Source organism: Balaenoptera musculus, chromosome 19, assembly GCF_009873245.2.
Source record: "Balaenoptera musculus isolate JJ_BM4_2016_0621 chromosome 19, mBalMus1.pri.v3, whole genome shotgun sequence".
Classification (NCBI taxonomy): domain Eukaryota; kingdom Metazoa; phylum Chordata; class Mammalia; order Artiodactyla; family Balaenopteridae; genus Balaenoptera; species Balaenoptera musculus.
In genome coordinates, this window is record NC_045803.1 from 60,370,522 (window position 1) to 60,396,539 (window position 26,018).

At 59.6% G+C, this 26,018-nt stretch overlaps 2 protein-coding genes and 1 non-coding gene across 3 annotated transcripts; all 3 read left to right on the forward strand.

Moving 5' to 3' along the window:
- Positions 1–3,633: 3,633 nt before the first annotated feature.
- On the forward strand, positions 3,634–5,903 carry RPL13 (ribosomal protein L13). Its single transcript, XM_036832636.1, has 6 exons — positions 3,634–3,716; positions 3,893–4,013; positions 4,139–4,280; positions 4,481–4,654; positions 5,147–5,203; positions 5,720–5,903. The coding sequence occupies exons 2-6, from the start codon at positions 3,910–3,912 to the stop codon at positions 5,876–5,878; spliced, it is 636 nt and encodes a 211-aa protein (XP_036688531.1). The 5' UTR covers positions 3,634–3,716; positions 3,893–3,909; the 3' UTR covers positions 5,879–5,903.
- On the forward strand, positions 4,342–4,425 carry LOC118886021. The gene has a single exon (XR_005017649.1). It is a non-coding gene; the product is annotated as a small nucleolar RNA MBII-202 (small nucleolar RNA).
- A 2,304-nt stretch (positions 5,904–8,207) lies between the features above and the next one.
- CPNE7 (copine 7) lies at positions 8,208–20,710 on the forward strand. The gene is given in 19 exon segments (XM_036832349.1): positions 8,208–8,228; positions 8,410–8,559; positions 9,337–9,379; positions 9,382–9,527; positions 11,947–12,021; positions 12,167–12,265; positions 12,779–12,862; positions 13,298–13,387; positions 13,636–13,734; positions 13,992–14,079; positions 14,454–14,511; positions 15,144–15,229; positions 15,232–15,319; positions 16,196–16,247; positions 18,983–19,280; positions 19,318–19,325; positions 19,410–19,640; positions 19,909–20,025; positions 20,160–20,710. Coding segments are annotated over 19 exon segments (1,920 nt in total). The 3' UTR covers positions 20,247–20,710.
- Positions 20,711–26,018: the final 5,308 nt, after the last annotated feature.

The window sequence follows — 26,018 nt, forward strand, 5'->3', positions numbered from 1 at the left end:
ATGTTGCCGCTGTGAGATTAATTTTTTTTATTAACTAATTTTTTTTGGCTGTGCCCAGCAGCTTGTGGGATCTTAGTTCCCCCACCAGGAATTGAACCTGGGCCCTCGGCAGTGAAAGCACACAGTCCTAACTGCTGGACCGCCAGGGAATTCCCTGAGATTAATTTTTAAAATCAAGACTGTGTGTCAGGGACTTCCCTGGTGGTCCAATGGCTAAGACTGCGTGCTCCCAATGCAGGGGGCCTGGGTTCGATCCCCGGTCAGGGAACTAGATCCCACATGCTGCAACTAAGAATTCGCATGCCACAAATAAAGATGCCACGTGCTGCAGCTAAGACCTGGTGCTGTCAAATAAATAAATAAATAAACACTGTGCGTCAAAGGGCTCCAGGAGCTAGTGTTGACCGTCTTTGGAGGGGGCCAGTCGGGTGTAGGTGTGGGGCAAGCAATTGGGGCACAATTACAAGGAAATTCTGGGAGGCTGTGCATACCCCACCCCTCTAGGGCGCTCCTCCAGGAACCCTGACCCCAGTGAGTGCTGAGTCCAGGGGCATTAGCCAGTCCTTTCAGTGGCCCTTGCGGGCCCAAGCCCAGGACAAAAGCCCCTCGGCAGAGTTGTGCCGTGGAGTTCTGTGGCAAGGAGGCAGAGGCTGTCCCTCTAGCTGAAGACTTTCTTTTTTTTTTTTTAATTTATCTTTGGCTCCGTTGGGTCCTCGTCGTTCGGTCCTCATTGCTGCGCGCGGGCTTTCTCTAGTTGTGGTGAGCGGGGGCTACTCTTCATTGCGGTGCCCAGGCTTTTCATTGCGGTGCCTTCTCTTGCTGCGGAGCACGGGCTCTAGGCTCGCAGGCTCAGTAGCTGTGGCTCGTGGGCTGTAGAGCGCAGGCTCAGTAGTTGTGGTGCACAGGGGATCTTCCCAGACCAGGGATCGAACCCGTGTCCCCTGCATTGTCAGGCGGATTCTTAACCACTGCACCACCAGAGAAGTCCCTAGCTGAAGAGTTTTAAAACCCTGAGCCAACAAGTCTGTGTGTCAAGAAGGACGCCTACATAACAGTTCACTTCTTTAATCTTCCCAGCTGGGAAACTGAGCTCTCAGCAGAATGTCACATGGGAACTTTTGGCCTTGCTATTCTGCATATTCCCCAAGGATGTAAGTATGGACTACTCAGGCGTCGAAAAACTGTGTGGCTGGGTTGCCGGGTTGTGTGCAGCAGACCGAGGTCCCCGAACTGCAGCTTCAACTTCTTACCACTAACTCCAGACTTCAAACCCTCCCCGGTACCCCGGGCAGCACCCTATGAGCAGTCAGAGCTGCATGAGTCTGTGGGTCTGAAAGGGGGGATGGGGACAGGAATGTGTTTGAGATTAGAAAATAGCAAGGTATCCTGGTCCATGGCGGGATTACTGAAAGGCGTCTGAGATAGACATGGGAGGTGTGGGCTAACGTTTGTGTCCGAGGAAATACGTCCCAGGCCAAGGCAACCGTTTATTCAACAGACATCTCCTTCAGGGCCTCTCTGCTGCAGTTAGGCTGCCAGATGGAGTGTGGGTTCAGTTCCAATGGACAAAGTGATTTGCGAAGCAGATGATGACCCCTCGCTCTCCCCCCCACCCCTTCTCGCCTGCACTGCCTTCCCTTCCCTGTCACCTGGAAGCAGAGCTGTGTGACCTTGACTTACCATGCATGCACTGGGCACTGCGCTGTGTTCTGTGGCCTAACAGCAGCTCCTCCCATTTCACACCAATAACTTGCCCAAAGTCTCAAAACTAGTACAAAGATTTTATACTAGCTACTTTCCTGTGGGTCACTGACCTTCCAGTTTAGCTGTCTGTGTCTGTGAAAGGATGCAGAGATTTTTTTTTTTTAATTTTTATTTTTGGCTGCATTGGGTCTTCATTGCTGTGCGTGGGTTTTTCTTTAGTTGTGGCGAGCAGGGGCCGTTTTCATTGCAGTGTGGGGGCTTCTCATTGCGGTAGCTTCTCTTGTTGCGGAGCACGGGCTCTAGGTGCATGGGCTTCAGTAGTCGTGGTGCACGGGCTTAGTTGCTCTGCAGCATGTGGGATCCTCCCGGACCAGGGCTCGAACCCGTGTCCCCTGCATTGGCAGGCGGATTCTTAGCCACTGCGCCACCAGGGAAGTCCCAATGCTAATTTCTTAGCTTTGCCAACCTTACCATTGCCACGTAGGATGTTAATATTAGAGGACCTGGGTAGACAATATAATGGAACCCTCTGTACTACTTTTTAAATTTATTTTTATTTATTTTATTTTATTTATTTTTTAATTTTCTTTTTGGCTGCGTTGGGTCTTCGTTGCTGCGTGTGGGCTTTCTCTAGTTGTGGCGAGCAGGGGCTACTCTTTGCTGTGGTGCACAGGCTTCTCATTGCGGTGGCTTCTCGTTGCGGAGCACAGGCTCTAGGCACTCGGGCTCAGTAGTTGTGACTCGCGGGCTCTAGAGCACAGGCTCAGTAGTTGTGGGGCACACGGGCTTAGTTGCTCCGTGGCATGTGGGATCTTCCCAGACCAGGGCTCGAACCCATGTCCCCTGCATTGGCAGATGGATTCTTAACCACTGCGCCACCGGGGAAGTCCCTGTACTACTTTTGTAACTTTGCTGTATATCTAAAAGTATTCCAAAATAAAAGTTTATGACCCTAACTTCACAAACACCACTTCCGAGTTTACCGAGAAGTGCTTTTTTGCATTTGCTAACAACTGTCGGCCAAACAGGACTGATACCGCCCTTGCTTCAGAACTGAGCACGTACCTATTAGGTGGCAGGGCTCCAACCTTCCAGACAGCCTTGGCACGTATGTGTTAAAAAACTCCTCTGCCCTTTCACATGTTCTGGTCTCCCCAACCATAACCCTTTAATTCCTCAATGAGTCCCAACCTGATTTTTCTAATACCCGAGGGTGTCTCAATAGGGCAGAAAACTATCAGCATCAGTATCAGCTACCTGTTTACTCAGTGTAGGACACAGGCCTCCAAATTTCTTATTTTGTGTCATGAAATTCATAAAACATTGATTAGGTTTCAGGGGAGGAAGCTTGGTGACTGGGGTGAGGGTGGGAAAGGAAAGGGGTTGCTGGGTGTCAAGGCTTACAGATGGCAGGATGTGTTGGCGTCGTCCCAGGCTGTCCCGGGAACAGGAGGCGCCAGAGCCCAGGTGGCCCGGCTACTTGGTGTTTTTACGACGCTCATCTGCGTGGGTGGCAGTGTGCACAGCGGAGCTAGGGACAGCCGCGATCCGCTACGCGGTTCTTAGTTCCACACTCGCTGTGGGGTACTTGCCACCAACGGCCCGACCGCAGACCTCCGTGCGACACGCGCAGGGCGCTCTGGAAGGCCCGCTCCTAAGTGTGCGCTCCGCCCACAGGGAGGGCAAGCAGGATCCACGTGGTGGCCGGGGCCTCAGACCAGGACGCGGAGGGCGAGGCCTACCGTGGTGCACGAGCAGGCCGGCCGGCCCGGGCTTCGTGGGACCCAGACCGTCCGCGGGGCCGGGGGCGCGGGACTCGCGTAGCACGGGAAACGCGGCGCCATGTTTGTTAGTGCAGCGAGGGCCGCCGAGGGGAGGGGCCTCACGTCACTCGGCGGCCCTGGCTCTGATTGGTCAGAACGTTCCGTCGCTTCTGATTGGCCGGGCCCAGTATCATCCCAGGGTGCTCTGCGGTGCCCTTTCTTTTCCGCGGCCGTGAACCCTCGGAGGAGGTGAGTACACCCGAGCGTGGCGCCATCGCTGATTTCCGACACCATCCGGTCCCATCTGCCGTCCCCGGCGTCCGCCAGCCGCCGTCGTCGTCGGGCCGTGGCCCGGGCTTTGTGCGCGTGCCGGCGGGCCACCGCGCCCGGGCCCTAACTCGCTCCGCGTTCTCCCCGCTCCCCAGGCCAGTCGGCCTCAGCCATGGCGCCTAGCCGGAATGGCATGATCCTGAAGCCCCACTTCCACAAGGACTGGCAGCGGCGCGTGGCCACGTGGTTCAACCAGCCGGCGCGCAAGATCCGCAGGTGAGCCGCCCCGGAGCGAGCGCGCCCCCTTCTCTCGCTGCGCGCGGAGGGCGGCCGGGACTCGCGCGCCCGGCCCGCTGCGGGAGGGGCGGCGGGTGACCGCCGCTCGGCTTCTGTCTGCGCAGACGCAAGGCCCGGCAGGCCAAGGCGCGCCGCATCGCCCCGCGCCCCGCGTCCGGCCCGCTCCGGCCGGTGGTGAGATGCCCCACGGTCAGGTACCACACCAAGGTGCGCGCCGGCAGGGGCTTCAGCCTGGAGGAGCTGAGGGTGAGTGTCGCCAGTCCGCGTCCTGAGTCCCACGGGTTGTCCCTCGTGGCCCACAGCCAAGTGATGACATTCTCCGGAATCGCTGCACTGCTGTGATGAAAATGCGCTTGAACCCTTTTCCATCTGACGGCTGGGCTCTCCCGGCAGGGGGTGGGGACCGGGGAGCCCTCGGGGCTTCATCTGTGTCTGTCTCGGGGCAGGTGGCCGGCATCCACAAAAAAGTGGCCCGGACCATTGGGATCTCGGTGGACCCGAGGCGGCGGAACAAGTGCACGGAATCCCTGCAGGCCAACGTACAGCGGCTCAAGGAGTACCGCTCCAAGCTCATTCTCTTCCCCAGGAAGCCCTCGGCCCCCAAGAAGGGAGACAGCTCTGTGAGTACCGGGGTCCCTCTGTGCCCAGCCGGGTGAGGGCGTGGAGGTCTCACTGTGGGTTTAGCTGGGCTGAGAAGAAAACATATCTGTCTGTAGCTTTTTATTTCTCCAAAACCGGGTCTTCATGCGGGGTAGTAGAGAGTTGGTAGATAACTGGAAGAAAGCCTCTGAGAATCCACAAACTGATCGCTAGGACTGCCGAGATTCACGGCGGGCAAGAGCGGTGGCACTTGGAGCCAGCTGTTTTAGAATTGGGAAAGTGATTTTCCTGTTACTGACCTTTGTGTGAAATTAACAGTCCATCCATATGGGCTTGTGAGAGTTGTTGTACGTGTGTCTCTGCTTCACACGTGGGTGGCTCATTTTCATCTGCCTGTGCCTGCCACCTACTAGATGGACAGGAATCCATCGGCAGGCGGGGGCCCCCAGCCAGGGGCTACAGGCTTGGGGAGATGAGCTGAGTCCATCTAACTCCCTTCTCACTGCAAACAGGCTGAAGAGCTCAAATTGGCCACCCAGCTGACCGGACCAGTCATGCCCATACGGAACGTAAGTGGGCATGTTTGGAGGGAGCAACTGAATGACAGGGCGGGGGTTGGGTTGGAGGGAGTCGGCCTGGCATCTGGGGCCCATGTTGAGATTTACAGGTTTGTGGAAAGGACCTTCCTTCCACCCTGGGGAGAGCCTCCTGCATCTTAACAGATGGACTCCTTGAGGGAAGCTTTGTGCACTCTCACTTGTCACCACTCCCTCTGTTGGGTCCTTTTTCCCTTTTCGCTATTTGGAAAGGCCAGGCATGTTTGGTGATCCTGTAACCTGAGTGGCAATTGACCAGGCCCTTGAGGCTCCTGCGAGTGGGGCGTGGGCCTGAGCCTCCCCTTCTCCAGGTCCTGTCCAAGCACAGTGCCCCGCCCACCCGTCACATGACTTGGGGTTGTTTTAAATCCACAGGGGAGTGGTATAGCCTTTTGGTGGCCTCCATGTAGCCTTTCTTGGGTGGGCAGATACCCCTCCAAGTCCTCTCAGTTTGCTGACAGCTGCTTCTGGGCCTGTGCTCCGTTCCAGGTCTACAAGAAGGAGAAAGCCAGAGTCATCACAGAGGAAGAGAAGAACTTCAAGGCGTTCGCCAGTCTCCGCATGGCCCGTGCCAACGCCCGGCTCTTTGGCATCCGGGCAAAAAGGGCCAAGGAAGCTGCAGAACAGGATGTTGAAAAGAAAAAATAAAGTGCTCTTGGCAACTTGTGATAAACCTGCAGTGTCCATGTGACCTTCGTTGTGTAAGGAACTGGGGCCTGGGGAGCTTTCTCCTTGAGGGGAACCTGGAGCACGTTCTTGTCCCTCGTCACAGCAGGCCTGCTGTGAGGGAAGCAGGTTCGGGGTCTGGGAGGCTTGTGCTTAGTGAGTTTTCTTGTCGGAACCCTCCAGCCCTGCAGGTGCTGTGCATTCGGTACCAACTACCTCAGGTAATTTGCAGGACTATTAAACCACTGTTCTCATCTCTAAAACTAGCAGTTTATAAGGTGCTGATTTGACGTCCATGCTCACTTTGTATATTTGGAAGTCATGACCCACAGAAAGGTCAGCTGGTGTGGAGGCCTGGGGGTTGGAGCCTGATGAACCATCTGTGAGAGAGGGCACATGGGGGGCTGCCTCTGGACAGCCTGGAGACACTGGTTTCATTTGCTTTGTGCTCAGAGACCTGGCAAGGAGTTGAGAAGCTACCCGAGGGCAGGGTAGCTGCCCGTCTGCTGGAGCCCCGGCTGAGGTGCTCAAGGGTGGGGGGCAGAGAGGCCTCTGGGTGGGTGTGCAGGGCCGGGGTCCACTGTGCTAGTGTCCACCTGGGCAGAACTGTTTGTGGGTTGTAGGTGCGTCTCCTGGACAGATAACCAAAGCACGTGTGCTGGTGTCACCCCCGGTGTCTGCAGTGGCCACCAGCGGGTGCTGGGGCGTTCGTGGGAGTCGAGCGTTGGTCTGGGCGGTTCCAAGTAACTTTTGTTCAATAGTCCCAGGCTGTGTTTTTCCTTCTTTATTTTTAAGTTACGTGGTATTTTTTATTTTGGAGGGAAGGTATGCATCTCTGCATTTTTTTTTTTTTTTTTTAATTTATTTATTTTTTGGCTGTGTTGGATCTTCGTTTCGTTGCGAGGACTTTCTCTAGTTGTGGCAAGCGGGGTCCACTCTTCATCGCGGTGCGCGGGCCTCTCACTATCGCGGCCTCTCTTGTTGCGGAGCACAGGCTCCAGACGCGCAGGCTCAGTAATAGTGGCTCACGGGCTTAGTTGCTCTGCGGCATGTGGGATCTTCCCAGACCAGGGCCCGAACCCGTGTCCCCTGCATTGGCAGGCAGATTCTCAACCACTGCGCCACCAGGGAAGCCCGCATCTCTGCATTTTAACCCATGGGAGTGTCACCCCTCCAGGATGAATTTTAATTTGATTCTGTGTCCTGTAGTTGCTTTGTTAAAATGTAGATAATTGTGATATTTTTTTAAAAAATTGAAAGTCTAATTCCTAGTTGATTCAAGTTGTTGTAGTTTACAGGGAAACTATAGTCATTTTAGGTTATTTAGGGTTTTTTTCTACTTTACTCAACTTAGGTCAAGCCAAAGAGTAGACTAAGGGGCAGCTGTGCGAAGGGCGAACAATCCTCTTTTCTTGATGTCTCGCGTAGGTGGTTGCACTTGCCATGTTTTTCCTTGTATGTTTTCTGGATGTTACAGGAGAAAAATATGGTCTTTGCATCACAAAAGGTCCAGAGGAGAGGAGAGGCAACGGCCTCCCTTCCCTAACCCCGGCCTCTGTCCAGAGCAGTTCATGCCCAATTCCAGGAATTTCCCAGTGTGCTGGTTCTTTTTTGCTCCCTCAGCTAGAATCAGTTCTCAGTTGCTTAGAACTAGACCAGAGGAAACTGAATGAGCCGACCCACCTCTGACCTGCCTGGCATGGACCATCCTGGGGACCTGGACGGTGGAAGCTGGTGATGGAGCAGGTGTGGGTGGGCCAGGGAAGGTAGACAGTGATGTGCGGGGAATTGTCTAAGAACAGATTGATGAGAGAACGGGCACTCGTTCAAGTATTTATTGAGTATCTGCTGTGTGCCAGACACAGTCCCAGGCTGCAGGGACATGGCAGTAACCAAAACAAAGTATCTTACCTTTGTGGAGATTGCTTTCTGAAAGACCTCTGGCTCTCACTGTAGCGTGTTGGGTGCATGTCAGCCTTGGGTAGCAGTGAGGACTGCTCAACAGGAGGACCATGGTCCAGGGCCTGGTGAAGGCCTGCAGCCCAGGAAGAGAGGGCTGGCCTTCCAGATTCACCTCTGGGCCCACCCTCCTGGGAACAGCTCAGAGCTTTCTCGGGGGTTACATCTGGGGAGGCTGAGGACCTGAGGAGCAGTGGGAAGGTGTGTGCTAGGCCTTGGTCCCCACCCTCCAACTGTGGTGCCTCAGCTGGGCTCTCCGCCTTTGAAAGCCCCAGTTGCACAGTGCTGGGGGACGAACAGATGAAACAGTGCGTGGTTAGTTCCTGCCCTTTTGAAAATTTCCCCAGGAAGGATGGTGCTTCCAGCAGAGGAGGTAAAGCTGGGTCACTGTTGAAAGGGACTGAGAGGGGAGGGGCAGGGAGCTCCATCAAGGCGGCTCCTGCCAAGAGTATCCTCAGAGCCCCCAGATGAGCCAGGCACGAGGAAAACCAGGCCTCCCTCAGCTGGACGGCCCACCCGGTGGACACTGCTGCCACCTGCCTCCCTGGCTGCAGTGCCATCACCCCTTTGGGGACTTTGGGCAGCTGTCCTCGTGGTCTTCCCCTCCTGCCCTGGCCCAAGGTCCCACCTTTGTGTCCTTGTCTGTGCTGTCCCTGAAGTGTGGGCTGGACCCAGCAGCTTGCTTCTGCTTGAATGGAACAGAGGTGAAGGATGGCGGGCTGAGGTTGGGTTATGAAAGATTTCACTCCCCCAGGGAAGCAGGCTACCATCCTGGGAGCAGCAGTATTGGGTGCCCAGGGCCAGCCCTGTGCAGAGTGGCTCCTGGTCAGGGGAACCCAGGAGGGGGATAGCCAGACTTGGACAGTGTCCCTTGTTCCATCTGGCCCTGGGCAGGTGTCCTGACTATGACTTCACAGGGGTTCGGGTGGCCCTGCCAACTTGAGAGGGGAGGGGTTGGTGCAACAAAGCTGCGGAGACACGTGGGGCCTGGAGGGTCAAGGGAGGTGAGAGTACTGGGTTCAGGGTGGAGACTGGGGTCCAGGTGGAATCCCCCTGCTGAGTGAGTGACCTCACAAAGGCCCTTGGACACGCCCTCCCCCCGTCTGTGGTGTGGGGATGGAACAGGCTATGTGGGGATGAGAAGGCCCTCGGATGGAACAGGCTATGTGGGGATGAGAAGGCCCTCGGGGGGCCAGAGGACTGCCTTTGTCTCAGGGAAGAAGGTGCCCTGGGTCGGGGCAATGACCCCCTGGGGCGTCCAGAGGCCTCGGCAGCAGGTGGCAGCAGGTGGCAGCAGGTGGTGGGCGGGGGGAGGGGGAGGGGTTGTCTTCCTACAGCAGGGCCTGGAAGCAAGTCCTCCAGGACCACCCGAGGGCAGATGGGCGGGAGAGGGGGCTCTGAGGGCTAGAGCCGGGGCGCAGGGCCTCGGGGAGTGCTCGGTGGACGGATCCCACCCCCGCCCTGGGGGTCTGCTCACCCAGGGCTGCTGGCAGGTGGGCGGAACCGAGGTGGTCCGGAGCAGCATCTGGTCTTCTCCAAGGTCTTCCCGCTGGAGCACTGCTTTGAGGAGGCGCAGAAGCTGCGCTTTGAGGTCTACAACACCCATGGGCCCAGCAGCCTCAGCTACCAGGATGACGACCTCCTGGGGGGCATGGAGTACACCTTGGGGCAGGTGGGCGCCCGTCCCCTTGGGAGGGAGAGGGAGGAGGGCAGCATGGACACCTCGGCTGGTCCTGAGGGCCGGTGCGATGGCAGTGGTGGCCTGGGGACAGCGTGATTACACACAGACTGTGTACCACGTGGTCTGTCTGACTCCATAGCTCCTTAAAAAATTTTTTTTAGTTAAAAAAAATGTAATTTTGAACTGGGTAATACATTCATATGGACCTAAATTCAGAAAGTATAACAGGTACACCCTGGACCATATCTCCCTCATGCCCTGTCCCCAGGTTCGTTACATCCTTCTGGAGAGATTTATTCTTAACAGAGCGAAGGAACATAGTTTTTTCTATAGATACACTTTTAAAAACACAAACGGCATATACTGTTCTGCAGCTTGCTTTTTTTCACTTCCATGACATAAGGGAGCCCTTCCCTTGTCTCTCCCCATGGCAGTGACCGGTCTGAGGTCCAGCTGCCACCTGAGGGACACTGCGTCCTCTGGTGAGGTCATTCCCAATTAGCTCTACCATTGTCAGTGTAACGGGAGCTCTTGCCACCAGCCACCAGCCAGACTGCTTAGCGCAGGCTCTGGGCCAAACACTCGATGTGTCACACATCAGATTCTCGTGAGTGCTCTGGGGGTGCTTCTTTTTTATTGAGGTGTAATTTACATACAGTAAGATGTGTAGACCTTGAGGGTTGGGATTGATGGGCTTAGACAATTATATACACCTGACCATCACCCAGATCACACAGGACATTTTTGTCATCCAGCAGGTCCCCTGCTCTTCTCAATCCCCTCCCCCAATAGTTTTGCCTGTTCTAGGATTTCATGTCCATGAATCACACAGTATGTTCTCATTTGTGTCCGACTCCTTTTACCCAACGTGAAGGCTGTGTGACTCATCCCCATTGCTGCCTGGGTCGGAAGCCGGCAGGGTAGAGCCTTCCATCAGATAAGAGGACCAAGATTTAGGCAGGGCACAGCCCCACGTGAAAGCAACAGGGAAGGGTTCTACCCAGTGTTGGCCTCTTACCTGCCCTCACGAGCATGGAAGAGGACAACACACAGGGACACACATGCACGGACAAACATGCATGCACACGTGGGTGCAGATCCACGGACACACACAGATACGTGTATGGACACATCTGGACATACACGTAAACTTTAGTTTATGGAAAGGACCCCCCAGAACTGCCAGGTCTGTGGGGCCGTCAGGGGCGCTACAGTCAGCGGCCAAAGGCTAGGACCCTGGCTTCAGATTCCAGTGGTGTGCCCTTGAGCAAGTCCCTGACCTCTGCTTGAACCTCTCCTTCCTCATCTGGGAAACGGGGACCATGACAAGGCCACCTCCGTGGGAGCTGAGGAGCTCACAGGAAGCATGGTCACTTGTCAAACCAGCTAAACCAACTATCCTATTACTCCTAATAGGAGAGCCCAGAAGTGAGTCTTCAAATGGGAGAATCTGGGGGGCCTGGCACGTGGCCCTTTTTGGCCTCCGCTTCCCCCCACCTGGGATGGGTTTCTCTTCTGCACAGGATGTTCCTGTGTGCTCGGAGCTGTTAGCCAGGCACATCCTGTTGGGGGTGGGGGGCGGGGTCCTCTGTCCCTTCTGTCTCAGCTCGTCAGACAGGAGCCTGTGTGGAGCAGGGTGAAGAGGGTCAGCAGTGCCATCAGCCACCACGGCCATAGCTGAGGACTGTCTTCGCTGGCCAGTGGAAGGGGAGGAGTCCCCACACAGACAAAGTCCCTGGTCCACCAGCAGCCACGAGGGCGGTCGTCCTCTATCTTGTTTGCAGACCACTCTGACAGCTGCCCCTGGTGAGCCGGTGTTGCTGGCTGCACACAGCATTCCCGGGTCAACTCTCAGCCCAGTCAGGGGCTCATAGCCCAATGGGGAATGCAGCCCCGGGGGGCCTGGTGAGGGAGGGGGAGGCCTGGGCAGGGGGCTGAGAGCCCAGGGAGGGAGCAGCCCGGGGGTCCTGGATGGGGCTGGGAACCCCCGTGGCCGCTCGCTCGCTGGCCTTGGGCTGTGGTAGGGGCTGCGCTGTCCTTGGCCTGGTCCATGGAGGGTGATGGGTTCCCAGGGCACGGCTTCTGCTGCAGGTCGTACACACGCGCTCACCAACGTGACTCTGGGCGGTCTCCCTCCTCCCGAGCCTCCCTTTCCTCACCTGATGCGTGGGCGGTGGGAGGGGCCCAGGAGGCGGTGAGGTGCGCTGAGCTGAGGGCCTGGTGGAGCGAGAGGGGGCCACGGGCTGGCTGCTGCCAGGCGCCGAGGGCGTGGTGCCCTGGGTGGTAGGTTTGGGGAACCAGGCCACCGAGGGTGAGTGGGGGCGTTGGGGAGGAGGCAGGGAGACCCAGGGCGGGGTTAGGGTCCTCAGGGGAGCAGGTGCGGACCCCTCCCTGAGCCTCTGACTTCCAGATCGTGGCCCAGAAGAAGGTGACCCGAGCACTGTTGCTGAAGTTCAGCAGGAACGCCGGCAAGTCCCCTATCACGGTGAGGTCCCGCCTTCCACCAGCCCCGCCCCCTGCAGGCCCGCGCCCCTTCCTTGCCGAGGCCGGGGCGTCCAGACACCTGCCCGAGGCTGGGCTGCAGCCGGGCAGGGAAGGGTGGGGTCAGGCCCCTCCTGCCCAGCCTGGAGCCTCGGCGCTCTCCCTCCGCCCGGGTGATAGCCGGGGACATCTCTGGGAACAACGGCCATGTGGAGCTCTCCCTCCATGCCAGGAAGCTGGATGACAAGGTGAGGGGCGCCCCCCTGGGGCCCAGCTTTCCCTCCTGTCAGGAGGTGTAGACAGAGCTACACCGTGTCCGCAGGGAGACAGGTGGCTGAGGAGTGGGACGCACTCAGAGCCGTGGGTGGGGCTGCCCGTCCAGGCGGTTGTGCTGCTGTCAGGGTCCTGTACGTGTTGCTGCCGTCAGCTCATCCTCAGCTCCCTATGCCGGGCACTCAGGGAGGTCCCCGTCCAGACAGTGGAGGAATTGGATCTGAACTCGGTTCTGGTCCTGCTGGCTCCTCACATGGGGTAGGGGCACAGAGCAGGGGTCTGACCTGGCGTTGCCTGCTGCCTCCCCTGGATGGAGACTGAAGCGGGGGTGGGGCAGGTGGGGGGCGGGGTGGGAGCTGGACGCGGGGGAGGCAGGGACGCTCCAGAGGGGAGGGCGTTGCTCTTCGGGAGGGCTCTGCCCTCACAGCCAGCAAGTGGCGGAGCCTGGACCCCACCGCTTGCCGAGCACACCCTCTGCTCCCCTGCAGGACCTCTTCAGCGAGCCGGACCCCTTCCTGGAGCTGTACCGGATCCACGATGATCAGCGTGAGCTGCTGGCGTACAGGACGGAGGTGAGGGGTCCCTGGCCAGCACCCAGGGACAGCACGAAAGGACAGGGGAAGGAGTAGCCCCGGCCCTCCCTCATCTCCCTGGCCCCCCATGGCTGTAGGGTCTTGACCTCCAAAACCACCATCCCCCTTTGAACAGAGAGCGGCCAGGTGGGCATGCAGCTTCTGTCCTAGAATGAAGAATCTGGATTTGTTGTCACTACCTGCCCGTAAAACAAGATTTCAGTTACACCAGTGGGAAGGCGTTTCTTTTTGAGATAAATTAATTTGAGTAAAAAAAGGCTATTTAAGGAAAAAGAAGTCCAGGTGGTCCAGTAATGTGGGGGGTTAGGAAGGTGGCTCCGGAAGGAACGAGGTTTGGAGACGCAGCTCTGGGCTCGCAGGGTCCTGCCCGGAGCCTGAGGCAGGACCTCCTGAGCCGCCCCTCCCGGTCCGCAGGTGGTGAAGAGCGACCTGAGCCCCACCTGGCAGCCTTTCAAGGTGTCTCTGAGCAGCCTGTGCAGCTGTTAGGAGCTTCAGCCTCTGAAAGTGGGTGGGGCGGGGCCGGCTGGCGGAGGGTGGGTGCTGGGGAGGGGACAGGGCGGCTGGGGGCGGGGCTGGGGTCAGCTGGGGGTGGGGCTGGGGGTGGGGCGAGTCCCTCCAGACCACACCTTCCTGGAGTTGAGGTACGTGGGGAGGGGTGGTGGGAAGGGGGCAGCCTTCCTGCAGGGGCATGGAGACACCCAGGCTGGGGTCCTCAGAGGGGCAGGCGGGCTGAGGGGTCCCAGGGTCCCCAGTGCCTCGTCTGGGATTATGACTCCCGCGGGAAGCATGACTTCACCGGAGAATTCTCCACCACCTTTGCGGAGATGCAGAATGCCTTCGGGGAGGACCAGGTGAGAGCAGGGAGGGCCCGCCTGTCCCCCAGAATGCACTGGGGTGCTGGCCCTGGGCTGGGTTGCCCCAGAAATTGTTGTGATGGCTTTAGAGAGGCTAAAGATGATGACAGAGCAGGACACCCACACCCACCAGGTGGCTGGAGTAGGGACCACCAGCCTGTGGTGAAGTTGAAGTGACAGATGCCGGTGGGGCAGGGCTTTCAGGCCTCCCGTGCCCCTTGCGGTGGGTGTCCCTGCCTGTCCCTGTCCCCCAGGCCCAGTGGGACTATGTGAGCCTCAAGTACATGCAGAAGAAGCACAGTTCCAAGAACTCGGGGGTGGTCATCCTGGCAGACCTGAAGGTGGGCATCGGCCCAGCCTGCAGCCCCTGCCCCCCCGCAGTGGGTGGAGGGGTGCTCCCGCCTCAGCTCTGCAGAGAGTGAGCCAGGCTGGGGTGGCCGGCCACTGCCTGGAACCCCCCGTAGTCAGATGGACCCTCACGGGCCCCCATCCCAGAGGTCTGGTGCCCCCAGTGTGTGGAGGTGGGAGGGATGGAGGGGAGGGGGAGACAGAAGGGAATAGGTGGTGGGGGGAAGATGGGCATTCAGGCGGCCTGAGGGCCTGAGAGGAGGGGACTGAGGCTGCTGGGCTCCTGGGGGAGGGCAGGTCCCAGGATCCCCAGAGGTCCCGACCCGAAGCCCTGGCCTCAGTGTTCCCAGGGTGCGGGTGCCGGACGTTCTACAGGGTGTACTCGTTCTGGGACTACATCGTGGGTGGCTGCCAGATCCACTTCACGGTGAGTCCACGGACCGTCCACACAGCCTGCTGGGTGCATCCCAGCAGGATGGGTGTCAGCGCCCGGGCCCCACCCCAGGGCTCCCAGCAGCCCCTCCCCACCCTGGATGTAACTCAGAGCCCGTCCGGCACCCAGGGTGGATGGGTGCAGAAAAGGCCCTTCGGCAGGGCCTGCAGGTCCCTTCTGTGTGGCCTCTGCACTCCTTCTCGTGACAGCCAGAATGGCCTGAGGAAAGTGAGTGGGCGGGGGGCACACAGGGACCCCAGCTCAGGGCTTGCTCCTCCCAGGCCCTGCCTAGTTCCTCCCCCACCCCCGCCTCCACAGCCCCCGCTGTAGAAGGAGGTGCCGAGGGTCCACTGTGACCGCGCTGGCTCCCTGCAGCCTCTGGCTGGTCTTGCCCTCAGAGGCGCTGGCCAACCCTGGGGACCCGGAGCTTTGGGGTTGGCACGTCCCTTCTGTGATCCCGCCAACACAGTGCTGGGCCCTCGGGCTCACGCCTCCGGGTTTCCCTGCAGCCCTGGGCGAGTGGCTCCCCAGGCCTCAGTTTCCCTTACCTGTCAGATGGGGGTGCAGGTGCCCACCCCAGCCCAGGAGGGAGGGGCTCCTGGGTCTTCGCACTGTGGCCTCTGCATGTGGCCGTTGACTTCACGGCCTCCACTGGGGACCCCAGGAACAGCTGCTCCCTGCACTACATCAACCCCTTCCAGCCCCACGAGTACCGCAGGCCCTGGCGGCTGTGGGCGAGACCTGCCAGGACTACGACAGTTGTGCCAGCCCACCGCCTCCCAGGCTCTGCGAGGAGTGTGGGTCAGCACCCTCAGGGCCCGAGATGGGAGGTGGGGCCGCCCCCCAACCGTGGTCCCCTTGGTCCTTCACACAGACATGGCGTCCGAATCCCACCTCACAGACCGTAAACTGGGGCCGTGGCGGGGCGGAGCCCTCGCCTGGGAGGTGATGGGGGCAGAGGTCCCGCATCCCGTCGGCTCTGCCCCTGCCTGCCTGCACGCTGGGTGGCTTCTTCATGGCTCTGGGCCTCAGTTTCCCCCATGTGGCTCGGGGCGGGGCCTGGACCCCCGTAGGGTTTCATCCTGGTCTCCTGGCTCTGTCGGTATCTCTCCAAAGTGCCCGCACCCACCCGCAGGGAGATCAGGGACCCTGGGTGATGGGGCCGTCTCTCTTCCAGCGACAGGAGGCTCTCTGCTTTGGGGTTCGGAGCCTGGATCCCTCCCAAGTATGAGGCAGGCGAGCCCGGGTCCCAGGACCCCTGGCTGCTGCCTCTCCTGCTGGGAACCAGCTACCGTGTGACCGGCGGTGGGCAGGTTGCAGGGACCGCCTGCCGGCCAGAGGGCTGACCTTTGACCTCCCAGCCCTGCAGCCCTGTCAGGCAGAGGGGGCCATTAGTCTGGAACCTTCCAGTTAGAAAGGACATTCAACTGGCTTAAGCAGAAAACTTGGGCGGTGGGGCGGGGGGGGCGGATTTATTGGCTAACGCAACTCAGAAGCTTCAGGTCCCCCTGGCTCCATGGCTGGAGCGACGCCCGTCACTGGTCTGCCCTTCCGCCCTCTGTGCGAAGGGTCTTTGACGTGGTGGCCCTGGTGGCTCCAGACCTACCTCTCCCAGTAGGTGGGGGTGTGGGGTCCTGGGAGGTGGACCCACTGACCAGTCCCTCTGTGCCTGCCCAGGTGTCCCACGACTTTGCCATCAATTTCAACCCCGAGGGCGATGAGTGTGAAGGTAGGAGCGCGAGGCACCCGGGGTGGGGCTGCAGTGGGGCCGGGCTCACCCCCCTCCCCCTCCGGAATCCGGGGCATGGAGGAGGCCTATCGGAACTGCCTGCCCAGGGTCCAGCTCTAGGTGCTAGGACTGGGCGCATGAGGAAGGGCTGCCTGCTGCTGGGGGACAGGGCAGGACCGGGGTCCGCTGTGGGCGAGATGGGGCGTGGAGGCAAGGAGGCCGAGGGAACAGGGGCAGCGGGCAGGAGGCCGGTGTGTCTGGACCGAGTGAGAACCTGGCTGGGAGATACCAAGGGCCCCAGAGCCAGCGGCTGAGCTCTGCTCTCGGGCACAGAATTCTCACCCTGGAAGCTGATTTGCTCTTTATGGTTCTGTCCTACATATATTGTTATTTTGTTTGCTTTTTTTTTTTTTTTTTTCACCTCGCAGCGCGGCTTGCAGGACCTTAGTTCCCTAACCAGGGATTGAGCCCCAGCAGTGAAAGCGCCAGGTCCTAACCTCTGGACTGCCAGGGAATTCCCTGTATTTTTAATTTACACAAATAACGCTATGCTAAAGGCTGCATTCTGCTTTAGAATGTTTTGTAGACCTGTTCATGCTGCTGTAGGCACGGCTACTCTGTTGCCTTCTTTTAACTTTTTTTTTTAATATTTATTTTTTATTTTTTTTAAATTTTTCTTTATTTATTTATTTATTTGTTTATGGCTGTGTTGGGTCTTCGTTTCTGTGCGAGGGCTTCCTCCAGTTGTGGCAAGTGGGGGCCACTCTTCATCGCGATGCGCGGGCCTCTCACTATCGCGGCCTCTCCTGTTGCGGAGCACAGGCTCCAGACGCGCAGGCTCAGTAATTGTGGCTCACGGGCCTAGTTGCTCCGCGGCATGCGGGATCTTCCCAGACCAGGGCTCGAACCCGTGTCCCCTGCATTGGCAGGCAGACTCCCAACCACTGCGCCACCAGGGAAGCCCTTAACTTTTTATTTTGAAAAAAACATCAAATTTATGGAAGAATAATATCAGTACAACACCTTTGGTACCTCCTTTCCCTAGACTCACCCGTCATCAACTTCTTGCCCTGTTTCCTCCTCCTCTTGCTTCTCTCTTTCTCCCCCCTCCTCCACCTATATATGCTACTATTGTCTTCTTTCTGAACCATTTGAGAGCGCGTTGCTGACCTGAACGCCCCCACCCCAAGTTCTCCATGTTGGTCTGCTCGCGGCCAGGACACTCTGTGCACGAACATGGTCCAGCTTTCAAGCCCCACGTTGAAGGCGACCCCCTCCTCTTGTCTCTCCCCCACGTCCATCTGTCCCCACGTGTCCACGTTCCCTGCCGTCCCAGGACCTGCCCATCCTCTGTCCTGGTCTCCTGATTTGGGCTCTTCCTCTCAGCCTTGCTCCATCTTTGTGACTTGCCATCACCCATACTCTGATCACCCGTGGTCCTGTTGTCCGACTGTCCCTTGCCCTGCATGGGGGCAGCTCTCCCCGGCATGGAACCCCAAAGCCGGGGTTGCAGCACTGCCCTTTATACCTCAGATCTGGGAGTTCTCTTCTATAACCACGGCACAAATATCAATTTCAGGTAGTTTAATTTGGATCCAGTACTTTAACCTATAGAATACACTCCAATTTCATTCGTTGCCCCAATAATAAGTCTATCACAATATTACTTCTGGCACAGAATCCAGTCTGGAGTTAAGGGTTACATTCAGTTGTCCTGTTCTCCTATTGTTTTGAAGCAAGTCCCAGACACATAATTTCATCTGTAAACATCAGTATAAACCTCTGAAAGAGAAACAGTAGGGTTCCAATGCCATCATCACACCTAAAGGCAATGTCTATTCCCGAGTACTAAGTGTCCAGCTGCCTCATCCACGTCGTGGTGGCTTTTCCAGGGGCAACAGGGTTAAGATAAGGGCCTCCACCTGATGGTGTGGCCATCCTGCTGGGGACCCCTGCCTTCTCTCACGAGGTCCCCTTGTGGTCCCCTTGCTAAGGAAACACGCATGTGTGTCCAGTAGGGCCCCTGGCTGGAGTCTGCTGACCTTGCCCTTGTGGTGGCCTCCATATCCCCTCTGATTCCTCTGGGGGGCAGGTCAGGCTCTGGGGGCACTCAGGCCTACCTCTGTCCTTGCTGGGGCTCGGACCCTTCACCTTAGCCGAGCAGGGTGGATGCTGGGCGCGCGTCCCGGGACCCAGTTCCCTGCGCCTCCACCTCAAGTGTGCCCCCACCCGTCTTTCCTTCCCATGGAGAAGCCCTATCCTTTCTTGCTGACGTTTCCAGGGGCCCTGACTGCAGTGGTCCCCGGGCTCAGGCGAAGCTTCCGTTCCAGGCGGTGAGGGTGTGGAGTTTGCACTACTGGCAAACGCAGGGCTGTGAGATGTTAATGGAGAACTGGCCCTCCTCTAGGGGGCAGGAGGAGGGCATGTGGGGCTGAGAGCCCACTGGTCTGGGGGCTCAGAGAGGAGCCCTCTGGGAGAGGGTGCCCCTGTTGGGCTGTCTGTTGGCTCCTTTTCTCTGGAGATGTCACAGTGCTGGGTGCCTACTGGGCCAGGGGCTGGGCCAACTGGTGGACAGCCCGGCCGGCCTTCCAGGGGCTGCACCTCCAGGGTGATTCCTTCTTCTCTTGAATGTTTTCTCTCGTCCAGATTTTTAGGAACGATTTCTGAGTGGTTTTGGTTTTTTCACGCTGGAAATGGACCTTTATTTGAAACAAGTCCCAGTCTGTCTTCTGCAGATGCACTGGGCACCGGGCCAGGCTGGACCAGAGTGTGTCCTTTCCAAACTCTGTTCCTTGAATCTCAGCGACTCTTCAGGGCGTGGGAGCCCCTTCCTACCCAGGGCCCACAGACCTCTCCTCCTCCGGCCTCAGACCTGGGTCAACCCCAGCTCCCCCAGCCTCGGTCTCCCCATCTGTAAGGTGTGGCCGTTCCAGTATTCGCCTCAGGGTCAAAGAGAGCATGTGCTCACGGTTCATTGTGATTGCGTGTGTGTGTGTGTGCGCGTGCGTGTGTGGGTTACGCTTCAGCAAATACGCTTTTAGAAAAGCTTGGAAACCATGGTCACCCCCAGGCCATCTGGTTGGTGGACTTGGAGTTTGAGTGGGGGGAGACGCAGCTGCCCTGCAGGGTCCCTGTGGCCCCACCCCCCTGTGTCCCCAGTAGTACTACATCCTGCTGATCCTGACAGACGGCGTGGTGGCCAACACGGCGGACACGCGTGAGGCCATCATGCGCGCCTCCCACCTGCCCGTGTCTATCATCGTGGGGATGGGCAACGCCGACTTCACCAACATGCAGGCCCTCGACGGCGATGACGGTGTCCCGCGCTCCCCACGGGGCGAGCCTGCCCTCCGTGACGTCTTGCAGTTTGTGCCCTTCCGGGAGCTCAAGAGCGTGAGTGCTGGGCGGGTGGTCGGGCGGGTCCCTCGGGCAACGCATTGGGGCCCCGGGCCCCCCACCGTCCTGAGCAGCTTTCGGCCCCTAGAAACTTTTGCATTAGAGAAGTGTCACACGGATGCCCCAGAGGGCAGGGCTCCTCTCAGGCAGCTCCCCCCTCCCTTTGTGACGTGGTAAGAACTGCCTGTCCCGTGGACACACACTCACAGCTTCACTGGGGACCCGGGCCTCCCCTCCTGCCTCAGCCGCTTTGCCCTGTGCCCAGAGCAGGGTCACACCGGCCCAGAGGGGCCCACCTGTGCCACCCGCAGTGCCAGCGCGGACGGACTGCCCAGCAACCGCGGTCTCATCGTTAACACAGGCTCACCCGGCCGCCCACTGGGTGAATTCCTGGTCGTGGTCCCAGGAGCTGGTGCGTGACCCATAGCGGGTGGAGGTCATGGTGTGAACGGCGGCTCTAGGGGAGGGGGCTGGGGGATGGGAAGCCGGTCGGAGGCACACTGTCCCCACCCGCAGGTGTCCCCTGCGGCGCTGGCCAAGAGTGTGCTTGCCGAGGTGCCCAGGCAGCTGGTTGAGTATTACAGCCACAAGGAATGCCTCTGAGAGACCTCGGCGAGACCAGCCCGGGCTCCGCTCCGTGAGGACACACGGTGGGGGGCCGGCCAGGACTGTGTCCACCATCTGTCTCTAGCACCCTCCACCCCGACTCCCCAGGGGCCTCCCGTCCCCCAGCCTACACCCACCATTGGCTCCGGTGACCCTGCTGCCTGGTGGGCCAGCCTCCCTCCGGGCCCCAGGACTGAAGGAGGGACAGGTCCCCCTGGGCACGCCTGACCCTGCCTGAGCCTGGTGGGTGGGGGAGGGGATCTGGGGGATTCCTGCTTTGCATCTGATCTTCATGGGGGAGGGGGCAGCAGGCAGCGCCCTGTCTCTGAGAAAACCCAGACCCCCCCGGACACCCATCCCTGTAGCCAGATTCCTCTTTGTCCCAGCTGCATCCCCTTGTCTCTCGGTGTCTGTGGGGTCTCTGGGGTTGGGGGCAGGAGGCTTAGGCAGAATAAAGTGTCATCTTGTCCTTGCAGCGGCTTTTGCGCCTTTACTGCTGCCCCCAGCAGAGGCCTGCAAACCCCTGGAGGGATGGGGCGGTGCACGTGTGCCCTGCAGCTCTCACTCTGGAGCCGGGAGCTTCGAGTCAGGCTCACCAGCTCCTTCCTGGACTGAACCGAGGGCCGTCCCAGGAATGAACGGGCGCAGGGGCCAGTGCTTGACCGTGGGAGGGGCCAGACGGTGCCATGGCCGCCCCTCCCCGAGCAGCCTCCCCTTGGCTCCTGTGATTCCCTGCCTGAAATCTGCCGCAGCCAGGCTCGGGTGGGGAGGGGCTCCATGCACTGGTCTCTACGAGGACCCACTGCGGGCTGTGTGCTATGGGCTCTGTCAGGGAGGGGGGCACCACTGCCAGCGCCTCCCAGCCCTCTGGGGGTGGATTTCCAATTGCGATTTCCCCTAAATTATCTTGTCGGGGAGAAACAAACTGTTCCGACCCTGAATCCAGGCCCACCCACCCCTCCATCCCTCCATCCATCCACTCTGGGGGCCTATTTTTAGCTCCTGATTCATCTCCCGTTCAGCGGGGATAATGGGTATCACCATGGTAACCTGGCTACCACTGAATTCCAGAAGGGCCGATACTGGTCTCTTCGGGGATGCGAGGACACCCAAGAAGCAGCCCCTGCATCCACATCTGGGCGGCAGCAGGGCTGCAGAGCGGCGGTGATGTGGTCCCGAGCAGCGAGGGCGAGTGTCAGCAGCAGCCCAGCCGCTGAGTCCTGTGGGAGTGGGTCGCCATCTCAGCGGCAGAAAGCCTTGGACAGTTCCTGGGCCCGGCTCAGGGGCGAAGCCAGCGGAGGCTGGTCAGCTGAGCTCCCTGGGGAGGCAGAAGCCAAGAAGAATGGGAGGGGTCCATGCACAGCACGGGGGCGGCCGTGATGGCCCCGGGAGCTGTCGCCTTGGTGGGACGTAGCCTCTCCCAGAGCACGTGGAGCAGGGAGGGGGCCGAGGTGTGAGACCCCAGCCTCTCACCTCTGGCCGACAAGAAGCAGAGAGCAGTCGGGCGGCAAGGGGGGTGGGGGGCAGCCCTCAGAGGATGCCCTCCTGGGGCCAGAGCAGGTGTGGACGCGAGGACGACGGGGGGCAGTCGTGGGGCCCGGCCAGTGGGTGGTTTGGCCGGGCACGTGCAGGTGTAGGGGGGCCGCTGAGGGTGGTGGGGGCAGGAAGGTGTCAGCTGGCTTAGCTGCACAGATGCGGTGATTTTACCAGCCGGTGCCCAGCCTGAGAAGGCGGCCAGCTCTGCCCGCAGGCAGTAAAATAATAAAGTGATTACTGCCCCAGGGGCGGTTCAGATGGGCACCGACTGCTCTTGCCGGCCCGGCATCTGTTCCCACCTCCTTCCTTTGGGGGCCATCTCTCAGTCCATGTATTTCATGGGCCTGGACCACTGTCCAAATCCCAGGGTGGACATGACCCAGGCCTGGCCAATCAGCGAGCGTGCTGTTCCCTGGCCACTGTGATTGGCTCTGGGTGGGCGCTCCACCTGGCTGGCCAATGAGACTGGGTCCTGAGACTTTCCCGCAGGTTGCTAAGCTGATGGGATGGGACCCAGGAGCAGCTGGTGACCACTGCTGCCACGTGGGCAAGGCCTGCCTGAGGAGGAAGCCGGCACAGAGGAGGTGGACAGAGAAATGGTGCTGGGGGCACGTGGATCCGGCTCTTCCCTTTCCGCTCAGGCCAGCTGGGGCTGGGGGTGGGGCTTCTGTCCCTTGCCCGCCGAAGATTCTGGCCCAGAGGGATGGCAAATACTCGCAGTTCACAGACAAGAAAAGCAAGGCTCAGAACAGTTAAGTGACTTGCCCAGGGTCACACAGCTGGCCAGTGGCAGAAGCGGGACCCGCCAGCCTCTTGCAATTCCTGGAGGTACAAGGTCCTCCATCAAGGGCTCTGGAATCCAGATGGGATCCCAGGGAGGGAAGCCCAGGTAGGGCTGGGCTGAAACCCCGGCGGCTGGCGTGGAGACCGGCAGACGAGACCGGCCAGCCCCCAGCTCTTCAGCACCGCACGTGGGGTTCTCAGCAGGCGGACGCAGAAGGTGCGCCGTGGCCTGGGGCCCCCACGGAGGCACCTGGGCCTGAGTGTCTTTAGAAGTTGCCTGCAGCACACTGCTCGGAGGGTGGGTTTGGGATTTGCAAAAGCCTGCAGTGGTCACTGACTTAGGCACCGGTCCAGAGTCAGGCGGACGCCTGGCCCAGCTCTCCGTGGACGGTCTCCTCAGCCTGCACGTGAGCCTCTGCTGTCACTTGGGGGCGCGGCAGCTTTAAATCACGGCCCTGGAGTCCTTGGCCGCCCCTCCCCCCGAGAGGTGGGGTGGCTGCGCTTTCCCCGAGTCCAGGCGGCCTTGGTGCTGTGTGTCTCCAAGGCTCCGTCCTGAACACACCACAGGGCTGCCCTGGTCCCTTGCTGCCTGGGTAGGGGCTCCCCAGCTCCTACGACACCTTCCTGCTCTTTCAGGACGGAGCCGGCCGACCCACAGAAACGGGCGGGTTCATCCGTGTTTGCCAGTGTTCTAAGCCACCGAGTTTTGGTGTAACTCTGCACCCTCTTGTAAGGACTGCATGGGAGGGTGTGCGCAGGGCCTGGCACAAAACACCTGTTGGTAAATAAATACCGGTCTCCCGCGGGAGCGGGCTGCCTCTTCCTCGTTCTCTGCAACCCTGACTGTGGATGTGCCCCCAGCCTGCTGGCCGTCTGCCTCGCCCTGGAGGGGGCCCAGGGCTCTGGGCCCTGCGCCCCGCCCCGCCCAGTGTCCTCAGAGTCAGCCGTGGGCTGAGGCAGCGGGACAGGGGCGGCTCGGCAGCCGGGCTGCTCTTTCCTCCGCTGTGGCGGGGAAGCGGCAGCAGGCAGCTGTGAGTGCTCTAATTGACGTGGGCGGCAGGGCCGTCAGATGCCAGGCGTGCGGCCTTGGGCCCGGGGGCTCTGGGCGAAAGCTTCCCCTGCTTTGGCGTCTGCCCCAGAGCAAGGGCACCCTGGACCCTTGCCCAGCGCACACCTGCCCCCACGCAGATCTGCAACAGCTGCCGAGCCCCGGCTGTGAGGACTTGGTCCTGGCTAGCTGCCGAGCGTGGCTCAGACCCCAGCAGCAACCCCGGGCCAGACTGGTGGGTGGCATCTCACAGAAGGGGACTGAGCTCAGAGACAGGAAGTCATTGGGCCTGGGATGCACTGGAGTGGGGTCCTGAGTTGGGCCACCCAGCCCGGTTCCCAGGGCCCGAAGCCCACAGCCAATAGGCCTCAGCTGTGGTGTGTGCGTGTGTGCATGTGTGCGTGCGTGCGTGCGTGCGTGCGTGTGTGTGTGTGTGTGTTCCTGGGGACATGGGGAGGGGTCCGGGGGGGGGTCTCTGTCCTCAGCTGCTTTACCGAAGCCTCTTTCTGACACCCCTGGCCACCCTGGGCCCGGCCAGTCAGCCGCCCTCTGTGGGCCCTGTCTCTCTCTGGTCGCCGAGCTGGGAGTCATCCAGAGCAGGGTGTGGGCTGGTGGCCGTGAGCGTGTCTTTGGAGCTCTGTGCCCTGCCCAGCATGGACACTTGTCACTCAGTGTTGACCAGGATGTCCCTGAGAACATGAGACGTGATAACTTTCTCCAGCCCTGGGAGAGGCTCCAGAACAGTGCCCCAGGCTCCGTGCCCCGGGGGCAGGATGGCCAGACCCGACCTCCCTCCCTCCCTTGCCATGTGGCTGAGGTGAGACCCAGGGATTTGGCTTCAGAAACTGGACAGAGCCCAGTGCCAGGTTGAACCAAGCCAGGGAATTGCAGGTTACGTCTTAAGGAACAGAAGTCACTCCCTGCCAGCCACAGCCTGGCCCTGGGCGCTGGCCAACCCCCTCCCAGGCCCTATCCCCGGACATTGGAGTCTGGTCATTCTGACCCTGCAGCTGGACCAGCAGAGCCGGACAGGAATCTATATCTGAATTCTCGCCCAGGGAAATCAGAGGAGACGCTGCGCTGTGGTGCCCTAGGCAGCCTCTCTCCGGGGATTTAACTTCCAGGGGCCCTCATGCCTGATGCTCCGTGGAGGCTCCTGGAAGCCTGGGACCCCGGGAGGGGGCAGCCGGCCAGATGCAGGCTCAGGTGGTCCCAGCGAGGAGCCCAGCCCCCATCCCACCCTGGCAGTCAGCCACAAACCAGGGACGTGGCGGTCCTGCCTCCTGTGGCTGGGGTGGGAGCCACCAGCTGTCAGCCCTGGCGGGGTGGGGCAGACCTGTGGTGTCATGACCGCCCCCCGCCCCAGTCGGTGGGTTTTTCAACTATGGGCCCCTCAGGACCCCAGCTCTTCATTCTGGGAGAAACAGTGGGTGTGGCTACGAGGTCTGGACCTGGAGGCTCCAGGTTCTCACCTGCTTCCTCACTCCATGTGCAGACGTGGGCCTCTCCTGTCACGTCCCCCACCCGTGTCTGTCTGTGGGATGCGTGGGCTGACCCTGCAGGGCTCCGAGGGCGAAATAAGACGGCGAGCGTGGCCCACGAGGAGCGCCACTGGTGTTCCAGCCTCCATTCCCCCCCGACCCCCGAGCCCCGTGGCTCCTGTTACTGACTCCAAGCTCGCTACTCGACAGGCCAACAAATCAAGAGGCGAGGTGAGGGGCAAGGAATAGGGACTTTATTCAGAAGCCAGCAGCCTGAGAAGATGGTGGACTCGTGTCCCAAAGGACCACCTTCCCTGACTTAGAATTCAGGCTTCTTTTATAGTAAAAGGGGGGAAGGGGGGAAAGCCCTGGTTTTGGCCAGGCTTGGGAGGGATGTGAACTTCTTTCCTCACAGGTGGGCTGGTCAGGAGGTTTCCAGGGAGCTAAACAAAGGTATTTTACCTTAACGCTCATTACCTGGGAGGCAGGGTGCCCTGGGATGGGCCATCATGTATAATTTAAGCTATAGGCAATGTCCCTCTCTTATTTTTTTTTAATAAATTTACTTATTTATATGTATATTTTTTGGCTGCGCTGGGTCTTTGTTGCTGCGCGCGGGCTTTCTCTAGTTGCGGCGAGCGGGGGCTACTCTTCGTTGCGGGGTGCGGGCTTCTCATCGTGGTGGCTTCTCTTGTTGTGGAGCACGGGCTCTAGGCACGCGGGCTTCAGTAGTTGTGGCACACGGGCTTCGTTGCTCTGCAGCATGTGGGATCTTCCCGGACCAGGGCTCAAACCCACGTCCCTTGCATTGGCAGGCGGATTCTTATCCACCGTGTCACCAGGGAAGTCTGGCAATGTCCCTCAGAGTGATTAACTCGTAATAGAATAAAGGCTCTTCCCTCTTACATGCCTCCAGGCTGA